This window comes from Dryobates pubescens, chromosome 38 (assembly GCF_014839835.1).
Source record: "Dryobates pubescens isolate bDryPub1 chromosome 38, bDryPub1.pri, whole genome shotgun sequence".
Lineage (NCBI taxonomy): Eukaryota > Metazoa > Chordata > Aves > Piciformes > Picidae > Dryobates > Dryobates pubescens.
The window spans coordinates 1748106-1767217 of NC_071649.1; the positions used below are offsets into that span (position 1 = coordinate 1748106).

The 19112-nt window shown below is 46.3% G+C and overlaps 1 protein-coding gene across 1 annotated transcript in view; it reads left to right on the forward strand.

The window, feature by feature from the left end:
* The first annotated feature begins 2852 nt into the window (after positions 1-2852).
* Positions 2853-19112, forward strand: part of SEPTIN7 (septin 7) — an 85863-nt gene continuing 69603 nt past the window's right edge. Inside the window, exons 1-2 of the mRNA XM_054177088.1 lie at positions 2853-2871; positions 6568-6670. Coding sequence (XP_054033063.1) covers positions 6661-6670 — 10 coding nt within the window. The 5' untranslated portion in view covers positions 2853-2871; positions 6568-6660. The remainder of the gene's footprint in view (positions 2872-6567; positions 6671-19112) is intronic.

A 19112-nucleotide genomic window follows, 5' to 3' on the forward strand; every position in this document is an offset into this window, starting at 1 on the left:
TAGGGAGCATCTCCCATGGGAGCAGAGGGGGAAGAAAGGGGAAGAGAATGACTTTGCAGATGGATTTATAGGGTGCAGGATATTATGGGTATGAAATACACAGCTTCCTGTGTCTGCCTTCTAGGCTGGAGCCTTGGGACACCAGAGGTGTAACTTATGTGGCAGTCCAGGGAGCACCCAGCCTAAACTGCCCCAGCCATAAAAATGTTAGAGAACTTGATTTACAATGATGGCTGAAATGCAGTGTAGGTAACTTGACATGGTACACACGTGGGCTGCTTTTGTGCTGGACACTTACTGAGAAGCTCTGAAGATGTTAAAGCTCAGGAGCAAGGTCTTGTGCCTGGCTGCAGTTCACTGTGAACTCAGTACTCAGAAGTAGTCAAACCCCACATTTAGTGTTGGAAAGGATGAGAGAAGGAGCTATCACATGATCAGCCAATGGATCTATGGCTGTTCTGCCTCTTGAATACTGTATGCAGCTTTCACCCTGGCCTCTTCAGAAGACTGTAGAGCTAGAAGAGTGTGCTGGGAGAGTAGTAGAGGTCATCAGAGGCATAAAGGCTTCTTAATGAAGTATGGTAGATCGTTGAGGCTGGTTACCAGCAGAGGTAGTACTGTGCTGTAGCTGAAATGATGAAGTCCTCCCTTTAACAGTGTGCAAGTAATCAGAGGGGGACCTTGCTCCAAGGACCTTCATGGATGCTCTGTTTGTGTGGCGCTTCCAAGAGCGTATGAGTGCGAGGAGGAGAGATCAGTCAAAAGCTGTTTGAGTGGAAAACCAGCCCAGTCTTAACAAATGCTTGGGTTTGATGGCTGCAGAAGTGTTTGGAGAAATGATGCTGCTGGTTGCTACTTTAGATGTGTGTTTTTGGCCGCCGTTGAAGGCAGGAACTTTGGCCTGCCCCACGCAGCTGCTTTTGCTGACTGCTGGTTTAAAATAGCCCTGTTTAACAATGCTGCTTTCCCCTGCCTGGGGAAGCAGGCCCTCCTCTGCACTTGGGGAGCTGATGTGAAAGTTGCCTGTGCTTGCCAGCACCACCTTGTTTCAAAGTTAAAAGCAGTCATGTGCTAAGTGATAGCAAATAGAGTGCTTAGGGTGGTTGGTCTCCAAAGCTCTGGGAATTCCCAGTGCTGCAGGATGGGCAGGATTAGCTGTGCAGCTTGCTCTGGTTCTGCTGCATATGCATCTGTCCTCCTCCCAAAGCTCCTTGGAGCGTCTTGTGCCACCTTCCTGCAGGATGCAGAGAGGGACTGGAACTGATCAGCAGCTCTTTGGTTTTTCATCCTCCCAGGAGAGTCCAGCAGTGGAGTAACCCAACGGGCTGAGGAGTTGTGGCTCTGGATGCTGAGAGAATCTGGGGACTGGAAAAACAGGGGGCTCATATCCCACTAAGTACAAAAGGAGAAGGGGACCTCAGTGCCACTTGCAACTGTAATCCCCTTCACAGTGTGAAGTTCCTAAAAACAGGCTCTGGGCCTCTGGGTGTATGGGATTGCTTCAAGAATTAGATGTTGGAGTACAGCAGCAGCATTGATTACTGACCTAGACTGTCCTGTTGAGATTGTTTGTCCTCTCCTTTGTACTGATGCCTTTAAATACTTAAGCATGGGAAGATGTTTAGTGGAAAACAACAATTGAAAGGCTCTTTGTGATATGGTTAAAGTACTTTAAGTACCCTGCTGGAGAGCTGGCATGGCTCTTTCCTCATCCACGGCGTTGGGTGGTGCTGAACACACACGTAGCTCATGCCCTCTCATTTGCTCTTTATTTTCTGGCTGTTCAGCTGTGACAGTTGTGCCCAAATTTGCAGCAGTGCTCTAATGCTCAACTATTGCAGATGAGGTGAGCTGGCACTGTTTCACTGAACCTGTAAAGGGACATGGAGCTACAAAATCCTGAGAGACTTTTTCGGTCATGGCTTTGAGCTTCGTACTTTTTTCCACTCTAAAATAAAAGGACGGTGCAGCAATGTGATGATGAGCAGAGGGCTGGAGCTCCTCTCCTATGAGGACAGGCTGAGGGAGTTGGGGTTGTTCAGTCTGGAGAAGAGAAGGCTCTTAGGAGGCCTTATTGTGGCCTTCCAGTGTCTGAAGGGGGCTACAAGAAAGCTGGGGAGGAACTTTTGAGGGTGTCAGGGAGTGATAGGACTGGGGGGAATGGAGCAAAACTAGAAATGGGTAGACTCAGACTGGAAGGTAGGAAGAAGTTGTTCCCCATGAGGGTGGTGAGAGACTGGCACAGGTTGCCCAGGGAGGTGGTGGAAGCCTCATGCCTGGAGGTTTTTGCAGCCAGGCTGGATGTGGCTGTGAGCAATCTGCTGGAGTGTGAGGTCTCCCTGCCCATGGCAGGGGGCTTGGAACTGGCTGATCCTTGAGGTCCCTTCCAACCCTAATAAATCTGTGACATGAGATGACATGTTCTTGTGAAAGCCTCTGAAGAAAATTAATGTGCTTGAACCTATTACAGGTTCAGACAGGGGATGGTAAATGAAACCCACACTGAATGGCTGGACTGAAAAAGAACTGGGGAATAGCTGCCTGCACTGATCATTAAATGGCAAGGTGGCCATGGAGAGTATTACTGTAAAATGAAGCTGTCATCTGTATAAAGCAAACTAAGGTGACATAAACCACTGTGTGCTGAGGGTCCTGGATGGAATGTGTTGTGAGTACCTTTGGTCAAATGTAAGTAACGTTTTCTTTTGCTTTTCCTCTCTCTCCATGCAACCCATTTGCCTTTCTGGATTGCTGCTGCACCTGTGTGGACTCCTTGCTGCAATTCACTGTTTTGCTGGTCTGCTTCTGGATGTGTTCTATCAACACCTTCACCCCTGGAAATGATGGGAACGTGTTGTTCACAAAGTAGCTGTAAGTATTACTTGAACACAGATGCATCAAAGCTAGTGTGGAAGTAGAAGCATTTGGCTTTTAGTAGGTGAACTGAAACTGAGCTTAAGTAGCAACTGGTTAAGAATCAGGAAGGGATTAAAAAGTTAAAGGGAAGTTATTGTAAGTATTAGAAACAGGATATCTCACCTGGCACAGTGACAAGTACAGTGGAAGTCAATGCTTCAACCAAATAAGTAATGAGTAACTTCTTCTAGAGCTGTTGCAGGAATTGAAGGGCCAAATCTAGTTTGCTTTGGTCTGTGGAAGCAGCAAGCTGTGAGCAAATGCAGCCATTTAAAAATCAGTGTGGTGAAAGGTTCAGTTTTAATTGGCTTTGATATACCAGAGGTCTGACTCTAGCACATGACCAGGTTTTGTAAAAGGCTCTTTCCTGTCCACACGAAATACAGCATTAGTGCCAAGTGTAACACTTCACAAAGCTCTCTGCTTAGGAACATTTCTCTTTCATTATCTAAAATTGTGGCTGCCTGTGCTATAGAGCCACTTAACAGAGCCAACAACCCAAAAGTTGTCCTCTGTTCTTGTTCAGCATTTCAGACTCAGCCGTCTCCAAGTTCTTAGCTGCACGTCCAGGGCAGTTTTACTACTACTTGTGAAGGGGAAGGGCAGAGAAAAAAAGATTTAAACCAAGAATTCCATGTAAAACTCCTCATCCCTTTAATCCAGAAGTATTACCTGGGTGTAATGTGGGAGAGAGCTGTTTCTGGGAAGCATGGCATACTTTGAAAGGTGTGTAGGCACTAAAAGATGCAGGTGGTTGACAAGTAGAACTGTAAGGAGTGTCTGACTGATGAGATGTTCTACACTTGGGAAGATGAATAGCAATTGCTTAGCCTTAGTAGATATTAAGGACCTGCACTGTTAAGGAGCTGTTTGAGAGCACTCAGCTTGCATGTCAGGTAATATTTCTGAAACTACTGTGCAGGGGTGTCTGCAGGGTGCCAGGGTGCAGAGAGGTCAGGGGGCATGGCTGTAGGGATGCAGAGGTGTTGGGGTGCAAGGGGTTCAGGGTGCAGAGAGGTCAGGGGGCATGGCTGTAGGGATGCAGAGGTGTTGGGGTGCAAGGGGTTCAGGGTGCAGAGAGGTCAGGGGGCATGGCTGTAGGGGTGCAGAGGTGTTGGGGTGCAAGGTGTTCAGGGTGCAGAGAGGTAGGGGGGCATGGCTGTAGGGATGCAGAGGTGTTGGGAGTGCAGAGGTATTGAGATGTAGGAATACAGGGGTGTCAGGGTGCAGGGATGTTGGGGTGAAGGGAAACATGGGTGTTGGTGTATAGGGATGCAAGGGTGTTGAGGTGTAGGGAGGAAGGATGTAACGATGCAGAAGTGTTGGAGTGAAGGCAGGAAGGTGGTTTGGGGTGCAGGTCAGTAAGGGTGTTGGGTGTACAGCTGCAGTTTCCCAGCCCCTCACCATCACCCTGGCATTGCAGGCTCATTGTGATAGCTGATACTCCTCACATGGAATTGCAGGAATAGATTGGAAGAGTAAAACGGTGCTGGGATTGTTAAATTCCTGGCTGATGTGTGTGTGTGTTTGGTTTTTCTTTAATCTTTTTCAAACCCTTTAGAAACTTTTCAGATGAGGCTATTGCTGCAAACCAAAAAATACCTTAAAAAACAATAAAAAACTTAGAATAGAATAGAATTAACCAGGTTGGAAAAGACCATGGAGATCATCAAGTCCAACCTATCACCCAACACCATCTAATCAACTCAACCATGCCACCAAGTGCCTCATCCAGGCTCTTCTTAAACAACCCCAGTGATGGTGACTCCACCACCTCCCTGGGCAGCACATTCCAATGGCCAATCTCTCTCTCTGGGAAGAATATTTTTCCTCCCCTCCAGCCTAAGCTTCCCCTGGCACAGCTTGAGACTGTGTCCTCTTGTTCTGGTGCTGCTTGACTGGGAGAAGAGACCAACCCCCTCCTGGCTACAACCTCCCTTCAGGGAGTTGCAGAGAGCGAGAAGGTCTCCCCTGAGCCTCCTCTTCTCCAGGCTAAGCAACCCCAGCTCCCTCAGCCTCTCCTCACAGGGCTGTGCTCCAGACCCCACCCCAGCTTTGTTGCCCTTCTCTGGACATGTTCCAGCAACTCAACATCTTTCCTAAACTGAGGGGCACAATGACTTCCCTTCTCCTGCTGGCCACAGTGTTCCTGATGCAGGCCAGGATGCCATTGGCTTTCTTGGCCACCTGGGCACATGGCTGGCTCATGTTCAGCCTATTATCAGCCAGTACCCCCAGGTCCCTTTCTGCCTGGTCCCTTTGCTTGATGACAGGAGGCAAACATTCCAACACTGGGAGAAATAATAACATTTGTGGCATTGTGAGTATTTGAACTTGAAACTGTAACACTTGGCTTTAGCTGGCTGTCATTAGATGTTCCTCTCTTATCTTGTGTGAGTTAAGGGCTTCAAAGATAATGCTGGGTTTTAAACTTGAGGGAGAGCTGATGCAGTGTGTTAGCACTAAATGAGAGCTAATACTGACTTGCAGTATCATTACATCTCTTTCTCAAAGCAGCCCTGCTGTGTTTGGACTGTTCAGACTTAAATGTGATGAGTGTACCAGTATAATATATCTTTGTAGTGGTGTAGTATTGTTTGAGGATAGCTGTTAGCCAAGTGGAGTTCTGTGACCTGAAGCAGTGAATCAATTCATTGACTGGTGCTGTTGGATTGCCAGGGAGCTAATTTTTCTTGCCCTCAGTGCAAGTGATTGATTTAATGAAATAAAGAATCAATGTAAATTGTAGGAGTTATTGCTGTAATAAGTTTATTCTGACAGTCTCAGAAAAACAAATCCAAATAAGCATGAGCAAACCACACCCCAAACATGAATGAATTGTATGCCATCCCATATACAGAAGTACTGGAAGGGACCTCCAAAGGTCATCCAGTCCAACCCCCATGCACCAAGCAGGGACATCCCCCACTAGATCACAGTATCACCAAGGCTGGAAGAGACCTCAAAGATCATCGAGTCCAACCTGTCACCACAGACCTCATGACTAGACCACGGCACCAAGTGCCACGTCCAGTCCCCTCTTGAACACCTCCAGGGATGGTGACTCCACCACCTCTCAGATTAAGTTGCTGAGAGCCTCACCAAGCTCCAGAGGAAGGCCATGAAAATGTTTAGGGGGTCTGCAGCACCTCTACTACAAGGATAGGCTGGAGGAGCTGGGGGCGGAGGTGAAGGCTCTGGGAAGACCTAATAGCAGCCTGCCAGTACCTGAGGGGGGCTATAGGAAGGATGGAGAGAGACTGTTTGCAAAGGCCTGAAGGGACAGGATGAGAGGAAATGATTTCAGACTAGAGAAGAGCAGATGTAGATTGGATGTTAGGAACAAATTCTTTACCATGAGGGTAGTGGAACACTGGAGCAGGTTGCCCAGGGAGGTAGTTGGGGCCCCAGCCTTGGAGATACTCAAGATGAGGCTCTATAGGACTCTGAGCAATCTGATCTAGTTGAGGATGCCTCTGCTGACTGCAGAGGGGGTTGGACAGGATGAGCTCCGGAGCTCCCTTCCAAACCAAACCATTCCATGATTCCATAGCACAAGTGCAAAAATGAAGTGATGGTTAACTACAAAAACAAAATGCAAGCAAGATAAGCTTTTCTTTTAACCCTTTTCCTGAATCTCTCTTGCTTTAGCAACAGAAGAACCTTGAAGGATATGTGGGGTTTGCAAATCTTCCCAATCAAGTTTACAGGAAGTCTGTGAAGAGAGGATTTGAATTCACTCTCATGGTAGTAGGTAAGTTTCTTTTGGTTTTGAGTGCTGCTCATCAGAAGTATATTGGTGTAGCTCTTTAAGCTCTCTGGTGATGCAAACATCTTTTGCATGATCTCAGGTGAAAATATGCATCTTCCTCTTCTAGGCTGGTAAATTTAGGATGTTTAGAGGGAACATGTCTGAGATGCAAGCAGGTGAGATCTGTATAGCTTGCACAATAAAAGTGAAAAGGTTTGGTGTGCATCTAGTGTGATCTCAAGTGTGCTTTGCAGGTCTGAGATAAGGGAAGGAATTTGAATGTGGGTTTTCATTTAAATAAAGAAGGAAAAATTGAGCTGCTTTTGCACTTGAGTACGACAGGGATCCAAAAGTCAAGCTGGAATCTTGCCTTGCACACAATGAGGCAGCAGGATCCTCTGCATCCTGCACTTTTGTGGCCACAGAACTGTGCTACAAAATCCAAGCTTTAATTTAAACAAACCTTTCTAGTTTGTATGGTTGCAGGGAAGACCAAATGTAAACAGTGAATTCCCTATGGACTACAGAGAATGGGGAAACTCGAGCTGGTGCAGAAGAATTCCATGCAGAACAGTTCATTTAGGCTTTAATGATGACCCAAATTGTCATCCCTCCTGCTGGGGCATTTCATTTCCTACCCCCAAAGCCCCTTTTGTGTGATAGCACACTATGATTAAGGTTGAGTACATTTGTGTGTAACATACATATATATATGTGACTCAGTGGTTAAGATACTGTTATTATGAAGTGTTTAATAACAGCCAGCTGTCCTTTTGTTGCTGTCTACCTTTATCTTTTGCCATTTGGCTGGCTAGATGCTGCTTGGGATGTTTTGTCATCCATACAATGGATATCTGGTGCAGTCATTAGGGATGTGTGGCCTGTTACATAATCACACAGTTAGCAGACCTAGAAATCAAGGGCTAATTGGTGCAAAATCCTTGTGGGTCACTTATGGTAATCTTCTGATTCCAAAGTGAGTTAGAGTTGTTAAGTTTGAGGGTTGGTTGGTTTGTTTGTTTTATTTTGGAACTTGATTGCAGGTTCTTTTGGAATCTGGTATCCAAGTCCTTAATTCACTCTTTGCTACAAAACTGTTTGGTCTTCAATAAATTTTGCCTTTTTTTCTGCTACCTATAGGAAAAAGACAGGAGGAGGAAGTAGGGGGGGGGGGAACTATCTCCATATTATTCCAGAGTTGGGGGATCATTTGTACTTCTAAGTTTTCATTCTTGCAGAAAGCAAGTCACTTAAAGCTTAATACATGTAGTAGAACTGGAGGAAGTGTGTGAAATGGCCCCTAAACTTCCCCTGGCACTGCTTGAGACACTGTCCTCTTGTTCTGGTGCTGGTTGCCTGGGAGAAGAGACCAACCCCCTCCTGGCTACAACCTTCCTCCCCTCAGGTAGTTGTAAAGAGCAAGGAGGTCTCCCCTGAGCCTCCTCCAGGCTAATCAACCCCAGCTCCCTCAGCCTCTCCTCACAGGGCTGTGCTCCAAACCCCTCCCCAGCTTTCTTGTGCATAAAGCCTGAGTGTATTCCATCAAATGTCTGTTCCCCAGGCTACCAAGTTACTGGCATTGCTCTGGACAGGATGGGGCTGCCCAGAGTGCTGTGTGGTGGCTTCCTCCACTACCATTGTGCCAGTGGAGCTGGAGAGAGGGCTTTTGAATTTGGGTGTGTATAAGTTGTTGAATAGGCTAGAGCCTCCTATAGAGTATCTGGGGAGATTACTCAGTGATACTTAGCCACCATAAACATTTCAATGTTTATCTCATGAACTCTGTTTATGCTTCATCTGAGTTATATTGTTTGATGTAGTAGTGTTTCTGTACTTCAGAAACTGAAGTCTTGTGCTAGCCCCTTTGCTTTCCTTATTAATCAGTTGTCACTGGACATTGATTTGTCTTTGAAATCTTGGAGACAATGAATTTCATAGCAGTCACATTCTCAAAGTCTCATCAGGATTTCAGAAGTCAAATCTTCAGCCCTGGCTTGGTTTTGTAGTATAAAAACCCCTGAGCAGAAGACAAAGTAGGCAGCATTATGCATGAAATTTGAGCTTCATTCTTGGTCCTTTCACAAGAAAGCATTTAAATAGTGGTTTAAAACAACTAATTCCAGATCTGAAAGGGTAAAACTGACCAGTGGGAGAAATGTCAAGCTTGCTTCCACCCTAATCTTGTGTAGGCTCTTCAAATCCAAGATAGTTGTTGAAACAATTGAGAGCAAGACATAAATATTTGGTCTGTTTAATTCCAAAGTCTGTCCTCTCTTGCACTCTGCTGTGTGTGCTTAAGAGGAGAAACATTCCAGAAGTAACCCTGCCATGCTTAGTAGCTCCCAGTTTAAGGAAGTCTTTATGGGGAGATGGTAATTATGCCTATTAGTGTAATTGCACTTGCTTAAGTATTGGGTGTGTGCTTTTCTTTTTCTCCTGCTGTAAGGAGGTGTGGAACAAACAGAGTTGCTTTGCAGTGTCTTTTTTCTTTTCTTCTTCTAAACACTGGATCAGGAAATCCCCCTTTTGTTGTTCTTGTAATGAAATCACAAGGCATCCTGGCCTGTATTGGGAACACTGTAGCCAGCAGGAGCAGGGAAATCATTCTGCCCTGTGCTCAGCACTGGTTAGGCCACACCTTGAGTCCTGTCTCCAGTTCTGGGACCCTCAGTTTAGGAAAGATTTTGAGATGCTGAAAGGTGTCCAGAGAAGGGCAGCAAAGCTGGGGAGGGGTCTGGAGCACAGCCCTGTGAGGAGAGGCTGAGGGAGCTGGGGTTGCTTAGCCTGGAGAAGAGGAGGCTCAGGGGAGACCTTCTTGCTGTCTCCAACTACCTGAAGGGAGGTTGCAGCCAGGTGGGGATTGGTCTCTTCTCCCAGGCAACCAGCACCAGAACAAGAGGATACAGTCTCAGGCTGTGCCAGGGGAGGTTTAGGTTGGAGGTCAGGAAGAAATTCTTCCCAGCAAGAGAGATTGGCCATTGGAATGTGCTGCCCAGGGAGGTGGTGGAGTCACCATCACTGGAGGTGTTCAGGAAGAGCCTGGATGAGGCACTTGGTGGCATGGTTGAGTTGATTAGATGGTGTTGGGTGATAGGTTGGACTTGATGATCTCAAAGGTCTTTTCCAACTTAGTTAATTCTATTCTATTTTACTCTGCTAAGGTGATTTGAACCAACACCCAAGCAGAACTCAGAACTTGGACCATTATTCTCTCCTGTGGACTTTCTGCATTTCAGGATAATTACTTGAGGTGGCCTTTCCTAGAGGTCTGTTCTCTAAGATATTCCAGCTTCATGGCCCTTATCAGAGGGTGGACTTTCAAATTTTCTTTATTCAGTTTAAATAAACCACTTGATTTTTTTGAAAAGCAAATAATCTGATTCATGAAGTACACAACACTGAAGTGAGGTTTCCAGAAGGCTCTTCCACACAGTTCCTGTTTCTTGAACTCCTCCTCGGTGGTTTTAACTCCGAAGGCTGTGTTGGAAGCTCTCCCGTAGTGAATTGTCTGGTTTTGTTTTCTAATTGTCCCTGGAGCCTTGTAGGTCACCTGTAGATGGCAACTTAAAGGAAAATGTCAGGCAGTGCTGTCAGTGCTTCCTTTGTAATTATGTGCACACTGCAATGTTTTGGTTTAGACATGGCTTTTTGGCATGGAGGCAAAGCAAAAGGCTGTGTTTTGCAAGGCTTGAAATTGCAGTAAAGGAAAAGAGCACTGATTGTAAAATACTTCTGTTGTTCACTGCAGAAAGCTTGGACTGGGCCAGTGCTGATGTCTTCTGGTGAGGGATCCTGTTCTGTTTGGAATCACACAGTTGCCAGGGTTGGAAGGGACCTTGAGGATCAGCCAGTTCCAACCCCCCTGCCATGGGCAGGGACACCGCACACTACAGCAGGTTATCCAGAGCTACATCCAGCCTGGCCTTACAAACTTCCAGGGATGAGTCTGGAGAAGAGAAGGCTCTGAGGAGGCCTAATTGTGGCCTTCTAGTATCTGAAGGGGGCTCCAAGAAAGCTGGGGAGGAACTTTTGAGGGTGTCAGGGAGTGATAGGACTGGGGGGAATGGAGCAAAACTAAAAATGGGTAGATTGAGATTGGATGTTAGGAAGAAGTTGTTCCCCATGAGGGTGGTGAGAGACTGGCACAGGTTGCCCAGGGAGGTGGTGGCAGCCTCATCCCTGGAGGTTTTTGCAGCCAGGCTGGCTGTGAGCAACCTGCTGTAGTGTGAGGTGTCCCTGGCCATGGCAGGGGGGTTGGAACTGGCTGATCCTTGAGGTTCCTTCCAACCCTGACAATTCTATGATTCTATGAGGCTTCCACCACCTCCCTGGGCAACCTGCTTCAGTGTCTCACCACCTTTATGGCCTTTTCTGGGGGTGTGTGTTTATCATGCCAGCTGGTGGTACCAAGAGCCTCAGATGCTCACTGCTGCTTGTTCTTTGCTAGCCTCATTATCCTCCCCCCAAATTGTGAAGCCAGGAAGAAATTAATTAAGCATATGGCAGGAGAGGAAGAACAAGTGAGAAATAACTGTAGATGAGCATTACAATTTAGCAGAAACCATTCCCAGTGCTTGCTGACCTGCTGTGATTTGAAATCACTCTTTCAGTAGTGTCCCTACTACCGCAGTACCAGAGGATGTTTGGTCTTTGGTGTGACCTTCATATTTGGTTTGTTAGGATGGGTGAAATGTCGTTGTTGAGGATTTATTGCCTGATGTTGTCCTGATTTTAGAGGCCTCTAGGCTCTACTCCCCTACAAATGCAGCTTAAATTAACATGCTTGCTTCTAAAGCTACTGGAGGGGAAAAAGAAATAACAAAGGTGAATTTTGACCTTTCCAGTCAGTTTTTAGCTTCCTTGGGCTGTATGGTGGTTCTATCAATTATGGGGCTTTTCTTTGTGTGTATCATTAGGGGTCTACATTGGCATCTACTATGGAAAAGATCTAGCATAACCTCCTTTTATTTCCTGAACATAACCTGTCTCATTTTTCTCCTGGAACTTCACTTCATCACAATTACCTCAGTTCCTCTAATTCTCTCATCTTCTGGAAACTGCCACCTGTGCCAAACTGTGCTACAACCTTGGCTGCAGCCTGTTTGGAGCTGACTGCCTGTCCAGGACTGCTGTGCCAGTGGGCTCAGGCCACTCTTTCACTTCCATCTTATTCATTATGGTGAGATCAGCACCTGAAGCTGGTCCTTCTTCCTGATGATGACAGAATTTGTAGGTCAGAATGTAACTGAAATGAATGAATCTGATTGTTCTTGTTGTTAGAATAATTAGTCACTGCAAGATGTTTCAGGTGCTCAGATGCTGTGGTGTTTGGGGTGTGAATTTAGGTACCTCCTCTCAGATGTTTTAAATTAGGTGGCTTGACATTAGAGAAGATGAGGTTTAGATTGGATGTCAGGAACAAATTCTTTACCATGAAGGTGGTGGAACATGGGAACAGGTTGCCCAGGGAGGTGGTTGAGATCCCATCCCTGGAGGTACTCTAGGTCAGGCTCTACAAGGCTCTGAGCAACCTGATCTACTGGAGGATGTCCCTGCTGACTGCAGAGGGGCTAGACTGGGTGAAATTTGGAGGTTCCTCTCAACCCAAACCATTCTGTGAATCAGTGTATTTCACTAATGGATACATTTCACTCCTGAGATTGGCTATCAGGTGGCCAACATTTGGTTTGATTCCACCCTCAAAAGTCAACAGATTGCCTTGAGCAGCCGTGGTGTGTTGGCTGCTCGTGGCATGAGCTTGGTGTAAACAGTGGCCTGTTGAAGTCACACTACTACCATTTCCAGTTCCTTAGCCCTGGATAATCAGGTGCTACTTCACTGCAGAACTGGTTTTGGAGCCATCATTGCTGCAAGCCTGGAACGAGATTCAAAGCAGAAGTCAGGGTTGGGGTTGGGGTTTTTTGCCTATGGATAGATAAGTGTGCTGTGTGAGTTGAAAGCTGCTGCTTGCTTGCTGTTGGCTGAGAATGTTAACCTTGGGTGCTGTAGCAAGCAATGCTGACCATTTCATGAATGGACAAGTTAATAGTGTAACCAAAGGGATGTTCTCAGCTGCAGTATTTGGGATGTAAATACCTGGTTGTAGCAGAGCCACTGTGACCCGTGAAATGCGACTCTCGTGGTTCACCGGGCATCTTTTGCCCTCTGGCTGATTTTGCAGCAGTTCAGATCTTCACTCTTGAATCCCTTTGAGCTGTTACATTTTGTTCCTTTTTTTTTCCCCCCAGTGTTTTTTCTCTAGTGTGTGTATTGCATGCAGCTGTTCCCATCTGTTTTTCCTATGTCTTTGTGTTGAGCTTCTGAGCACATTTATATTTCCTTACAGTTCAGACCATACTCTTCTTTAGAATTTCTTTTATGAAACAGAATAAGCAGCTTTAAGAGTGGAGTTTTGTTTTTTTTTCTTCTGATGTTGTAGCCTTTTTAATTCATTTCTTTTTTTCCTAGCCACTTACCATAATATTCAAGGCAGAATGTTTAGATTCATCAGTGGCTGGAGGTTAGAGAGGCAACTAAAGCTGTTTTGCCCAATTCATCTTTGAGGAGTTCTCAGCCTTTATTTCCATCTCAGTTTTTCACTGTAGGTAGTTCTATTACAATAAAATAGAATTAATCAGGTTGGAAAAGACCTTTGAGATCATCCAGTCCAACCTAGCACCCAACACCATCTCATCAACTAAACCATGGCACCAAGTGCCTCATCCAGGCTCCTCTTAGAACACCTCCAGTGATGGGGACTCCACCACCTCCCTGGACAGCACATTCCAAGGCCCAAGCTCTCTTTCTGGGAAGAATTTCTTCCTAACATCCATGTTATGCAAACCAAGAGCACAAATGTTAGAACTCTTATATTCTTACCTTGGAATGGTGGAAAATTCCTGTCAGCATTGATAGAAGCTGCAATTAAGAGTGTGTGGAGTGATGCCGTGGTGTGGAGTGACATGGTTGTAGTTCCTTCCTTCTGTTAAGGCAGTCTGAAGTGAAAGTTTTCTTGGAAGGGTCCTGACTTTCCACACTTCCCATCATGGTTCTGCCTTCCTACCACTGAAGTTCACAGGATGTTAGGGGTTGGAAGGGAGCTCTGGAGAGCTTCCAGTCCAACCCCCCTGCCAGAGCAGGACCAGAGAATCCAGCACAGGTCACACAGGAACACATCCAGATGGGTCTTGAAAGTCTACTGAGAAGGAGACTCCACAACCTCTCTGGGCACCCTGTTCCAGTGCTCTGTGACCCTTACAGTAAAGAAGTTCTTTCCCATGTTGCATTGGAACCTCCTGTGCTGCAGTCTCCATCCATTGCCCCTTGTCCTCTCCTGGGGCACAAGTGAGCAGAGCCTGTCCCTTCCTTCCTGACCCCCAGCCCTCAGATATTTGTAGACATTGATCAGATCCCCTCTCAGTCTTCTCTTTTCCAGACTAAACAGCCCCGGGGCTCTCAGCCTATCCTCCCCAGGCAGTGCTGCAGTCCCTTCAGCATCCTTGGAGCCCTCCCTTGGACTCTCTCCAGCAGATACCTGTCCTTCTTGACCTGGGGAGCCCAGACCTGGATGCAATATTCCAGGTGGCACCTCACTTCTGTCATTGGTGAGGCTTTAAGCCAGGAACTGTGCTGACATCTAATAACTGAAACTGAAGTTCATCAAAGCTCATGCAAAGTGCATTATTCTGATACTTTTGTTCATTAAACTCCTGCTGTGAAGGCTGCACTTGTGGTTTTTCATTTGTCATGGAGCAGGTTCTGCTGTAGAAGGGCAGAAATAGAATAGAATAGAATAAACCAGGTTGGAAGAGACCTTCAAGATCATCACGTCCAACCTATCATCCAACACCACCTAATCAACTAAACCATGGCACCAAGCATCCTGTCAAGCCTGGCCCTGAACACCCCCAGGGACGGTGACCCCACCACCTCCTCGGGCAGCCCACTCCAATGGGCAATCACTCTGTGTAAAACTTCTAACCTCCAGCCTAAACCTCCCCTGGTGTAGCCTGAGACTGTGTCCTCTTGTTCTGGTGCTGGGTGCCTGGGAGAAGAGACCAACCTCTGCTTAACTACAACCCCCCTTCAGGTAGTTGTAGAGAGCAATAAGGTTACCCCTGAGTCTCCTCCTCTCCAGGCTAAGCAACCTCAGCTCCCTCAGTCTCTCCTCATAGGGCTTGTGCTCCAAGCCCCTCACCAACCTTGTTGCCCTTCTCTGGACTCGTTCCAGCAAGTCAACATCCTTCCTAAACTGAGGGGCCCAGACCTGGACACAGTACTTGAGGTGCTCTGATTTAAGGGAGTTGAACTCTTGGCCCTTCAGAGAATGCAAGGGAAGGACTCGTTTGTTTTGTATCTGTATTAAACAGTGATCCATTGATTTGCTTTCACATCTACATGATTTTTTTTCCCCTGATGATATTGTTAAAACATCTGGAGAGTTCAAAGGAAAATGTAGGTTTTCTGGGAGGAACCTTTCCTTGTTTGTCTTGGAAGTCAGCAATTCTTTTCCCATCTGTTCTTCCTTGGTTTTAAAGTATGAGAAAATTTATTGTCACTGAAGCAAAAATAACTAGAAACTGGTTTCCTTATTAGCTATTTCTGTCTGCCATTGATGGAGAGGGTTTGGTTTGTTTGCATTTTTCACCCTCAGAAAATGCTTTCCGTGGCAAGTAGCAAAGTCTGTTCAGGAGGCCTTGGAGCAGCTAATGCAATGCTCTGAAGTAAAACCACCACTGTCTTCAGAAGTAGCTCTTCAAAGGACCTGAAGACAAGCCTGACTGAGCATCAGTTTTCTTGAGTAATATGTGATGGGGTTTTGCTTACTGACCATAAAAGAAGTGTTCAGGTTGAACTGGGGGATTTCCCTCCTGAGCTGAGCTCATTTTGGTCACCAGGATTCTAATCTTGTAACTCCAGACTTCTGGCCAAAGGCTTGGGGAATGGAGATGCTGTTGAGAGGGTTGCACAGATTGGTGGCTAGCCCTTCCTTGCTCCCAACAAGAGGAGTGAAGTCATGAGAAGAAAATGAAATGTATGAACTCCTTTCAGGAGTTCAGTGTATGGATCTCTGTGGTTTCAAACATGCCAAAGGTAGCCTGGTCAGTATGAGCCTTCTGATGTAGAAAGAAATAGTGTTGGAGTCCTAACCACCGTGGTTCTGTATGCTCTGAAGCCTGTGTGAGGAGACTGGGGTTAGCCTGGACAGGATGAGTGAAGCCTCTTGTCCCATACTCAGAAGATCTACAGCACTACCACTCCTGGTGCATTTGTTTCATTTTAGTGAAACTAACCAAGTCAGGCCTCAAAAAAAAGCATCATCTTGCCTGCTACACTAAACACCCCAAATGTAGACCTCTGTGTCAAGAAAAACAGCATTTTGCATTCACTTCAGTTCTGCTGCAGTGTCCCAGTGTTTGTTCTTTTATATTTTAGGGTGCTTACAGTACACAACATTTTCATTTGAATGGTTCTTTCAAGGCTGTATTTTGTTTTCTACTTCCTCCTGAGAAACTGAGGCCAAAAAACCTAAACCAGTTACCCCTACAGGGCAATGTCTTCTGTCAGTGATTTTGCAAGATCAGTACCTGCCCTGGCCACAGTGCAGGTAGAGCTTCATCCAATAAATGCACATTATTAATTCACTTCATAGCCCAGCACAGCCCAGCAGTTGGAAAATAGAATCATGGAATCAATAAGGTTGGAAAAGACCTCAGAGATCATCAAGTCCAACCTATCACCCAGCACCTCCTGACTAACTAAACCATGGCTCCAAGTGCCCCTCTTGAACACCTCCAGGGATGGTGACTCCACCACCTCCCTGGGCAGCACATTCCAATGGCCAAATCCATGTGGAGGAGGAGATAAATTCTGTGTTACTGACATACAGGTCTTGCTCTGTACATTTGGTCCTTTGATCACTGAGTGACCTCACTATTAAAACACCTTCACAGAATCAACCAGGTTGGAAGACCTCCAAGATCATCCAGTCCAACCTATCACCCAGCTCTACCCAATCAAACAGACCATGGCACTAAGTGCCTCATCCAGGCTTTTCTTGAAGATCTCCAGGGATGGGGACTCCACCACCTCCCTGGGCAGCACATTCCAATGGCCAATCTCTCTTGCTGGGAAGAATTTCTTCTTAACATCCAGCCTAAACCTCCCCTGGCACAGCTTGAGACTGTGTCCTCTTGTGCTGGGTACCTGGGAGAAGAGACCAACCCCCACCTGCAACCTCCCTTCAGGGAGTTGTAGAGAGCAAGAAGGTCTCCCCTGAGCCTCCTCTTTTCCAGGCTAAGCAACCCCAGCTCCCTCAGCTTCTCCTCACAGGGCTGTGCTCCAGACCCCTCACCAGTTTCATTGCCCTTCTCTGGACATGTTCCAGTACCTCAACATCTCTCTTGAGTAGAGGGGCCCAGAACTGGACACCTTTATCACTTTTGAAACACCTTCAGAGAACAAAGGCAAAGAAATGATTTGAGGCTTAGACGATCAGGCCAGATTCTAGCCTTAGATGTTCCTTCAATTGGAACTTAGCTTGAATTGGAGTTTAGCTTGAATTATCACAGCTATTTCAGTCCATAAATAAAAGGATGTGATTTTTATATGCTGCTAGGCTGTGGTTTAAACTGAGGGCAGCATCCAGGTTTTTATTGGACTGTAAATCGATCTGCTTTGCTCGCTTTATGTCAAGTGGCAAGCATTCAGATATCTAAATAAAAGAGAACTGCCTTGGAGGAGGCATTGTATGTGGTTTGCAGATACTTGGACTGAGGTTCTACTCAAAAGCCAGCTTCTGCTTTAAGTAGCAGCAAAAGCACTTGTTCTACAGCTAATTGCAAAACACTTTGATGTGCCTTTCTAATTAGGAAGGAGTTGAGGCCAACATTAGTTGTCCCATGTAATCAACAGGGAAACTTCTAGTCAGTATATGTGGAGGCTGGAGGTGAGGAGAAAGTTCTTCCCAGAAAGAGTAATTGGCCACTGGGATGTGCTGCCCAGGGAGGTGGTGGAGTCCCCATCCTTGGAGGTGTTCAAGAAAGGCTTGGATGTGGCACTTGGAGCCATGGTTTAGTTGTCAGGAGGTATTAGGTAGTAGGTTGGGCTTGATGATCTCTGAGGTCTTTTCCAACCTGGTTGATTCTGTGATAATATATAAAGATCTGTCTTCTCCCTCAGTTTGGTTGCTCTTCTGAAGTTTTCTATGTGTCTGCTTCTATTTTTGCTGAAAGCAAATGTGATTTCTTAGAAATAATTTGCTTTTTGGGCACAGTGCAGAGTGCTGTAATTGTATTTTACTAATGCCTATTAAGTTGTGTTGAGTAGGTAAGACCCAGGATACAGACAAAATCTCAGAGTGTTTGGGGTGGGAAGGGACCTTAAAACATCATCCAGTCCAAACCCCTGCCAGAGCAGCTCACACAGGAATGCATCCAGGTGGGTTTGGAATGTCTCCAGAGAAGGAGAAACACAACCTCTCTGGGCAGCCTGCTCCAGGGCACTGGCACCCTCACAGTGATGAAGTTTCTCTTTATGTGGCTGGGCTCCAGCTTGCCCCCACTGCCCCTTGTCCTATCATTGGACATCCCTGAGCAGAGCCTGGCTCCATCCTCTTGGCACTCACCCTTTACACATTAATGAGGCCTCATCTGACCTGGTCTTGAACACTCCCAGGGAGGAGGCAGCCACAACCTCCCTGGGCAGCCTGTTCCAGTGTCTCACCACCCACCTACTGAAGAACCTCTTCCTGAGACCTGGTCTAAACCTTAATCTGCCTCAGCTTTTTATTCTGGGTTGTATAACAGAGCAAAAGGATTAAAAAACAAAAACCAACAGCTTTTATTTATTTTCATAGAGTGCTTTGGAGTTTATTTCCTATTAAAAACCAACCAAATAAACAAAAAGCTAAAACTAACAAACCAACCAACCCAGAAACAAACCAAACAAAACCAACCAAACCCCAACCAACCCAGCAAAACAGAAGAAAAGGAGAAATTAGCAACACATGAATATTTCTGTCCCAGCTAAACCAAGTGAGGTAACTACAGAGAATCTTTGTTTCTGTAGTCCTGTGAGGAGAGGTTGAGGGAGCTGGGATTGTTTAGCCTGGAGGAGGCTCAGGGGAGACCTTATTGCTCTCTACAAATACTTCTTCTTTGGAAGCATCTCAAACCCTTCCCAGGACTCAGTTACCCTAAAGCTAAAAGTGTGCATTGAGCTCTGATGAAGAGCAGTATTTGCCCCTGTACTCAGCACTGGTTAGGCCACACCTTGAGTACTGTGTCCAGTTCTGGGCTCCTCAATTTACGAAGGACATTGAGACACTTGAATGTGTCCAGAGAAGGGCAGCAAGGCTGGGGAGGGGTCTGGAGCACAGCCCTGTGAGGAGAGGCTAAGGGAGCTGGGGTTGCTTAGCCTGGAGGAGGTGCAGGAGAGACCTCCT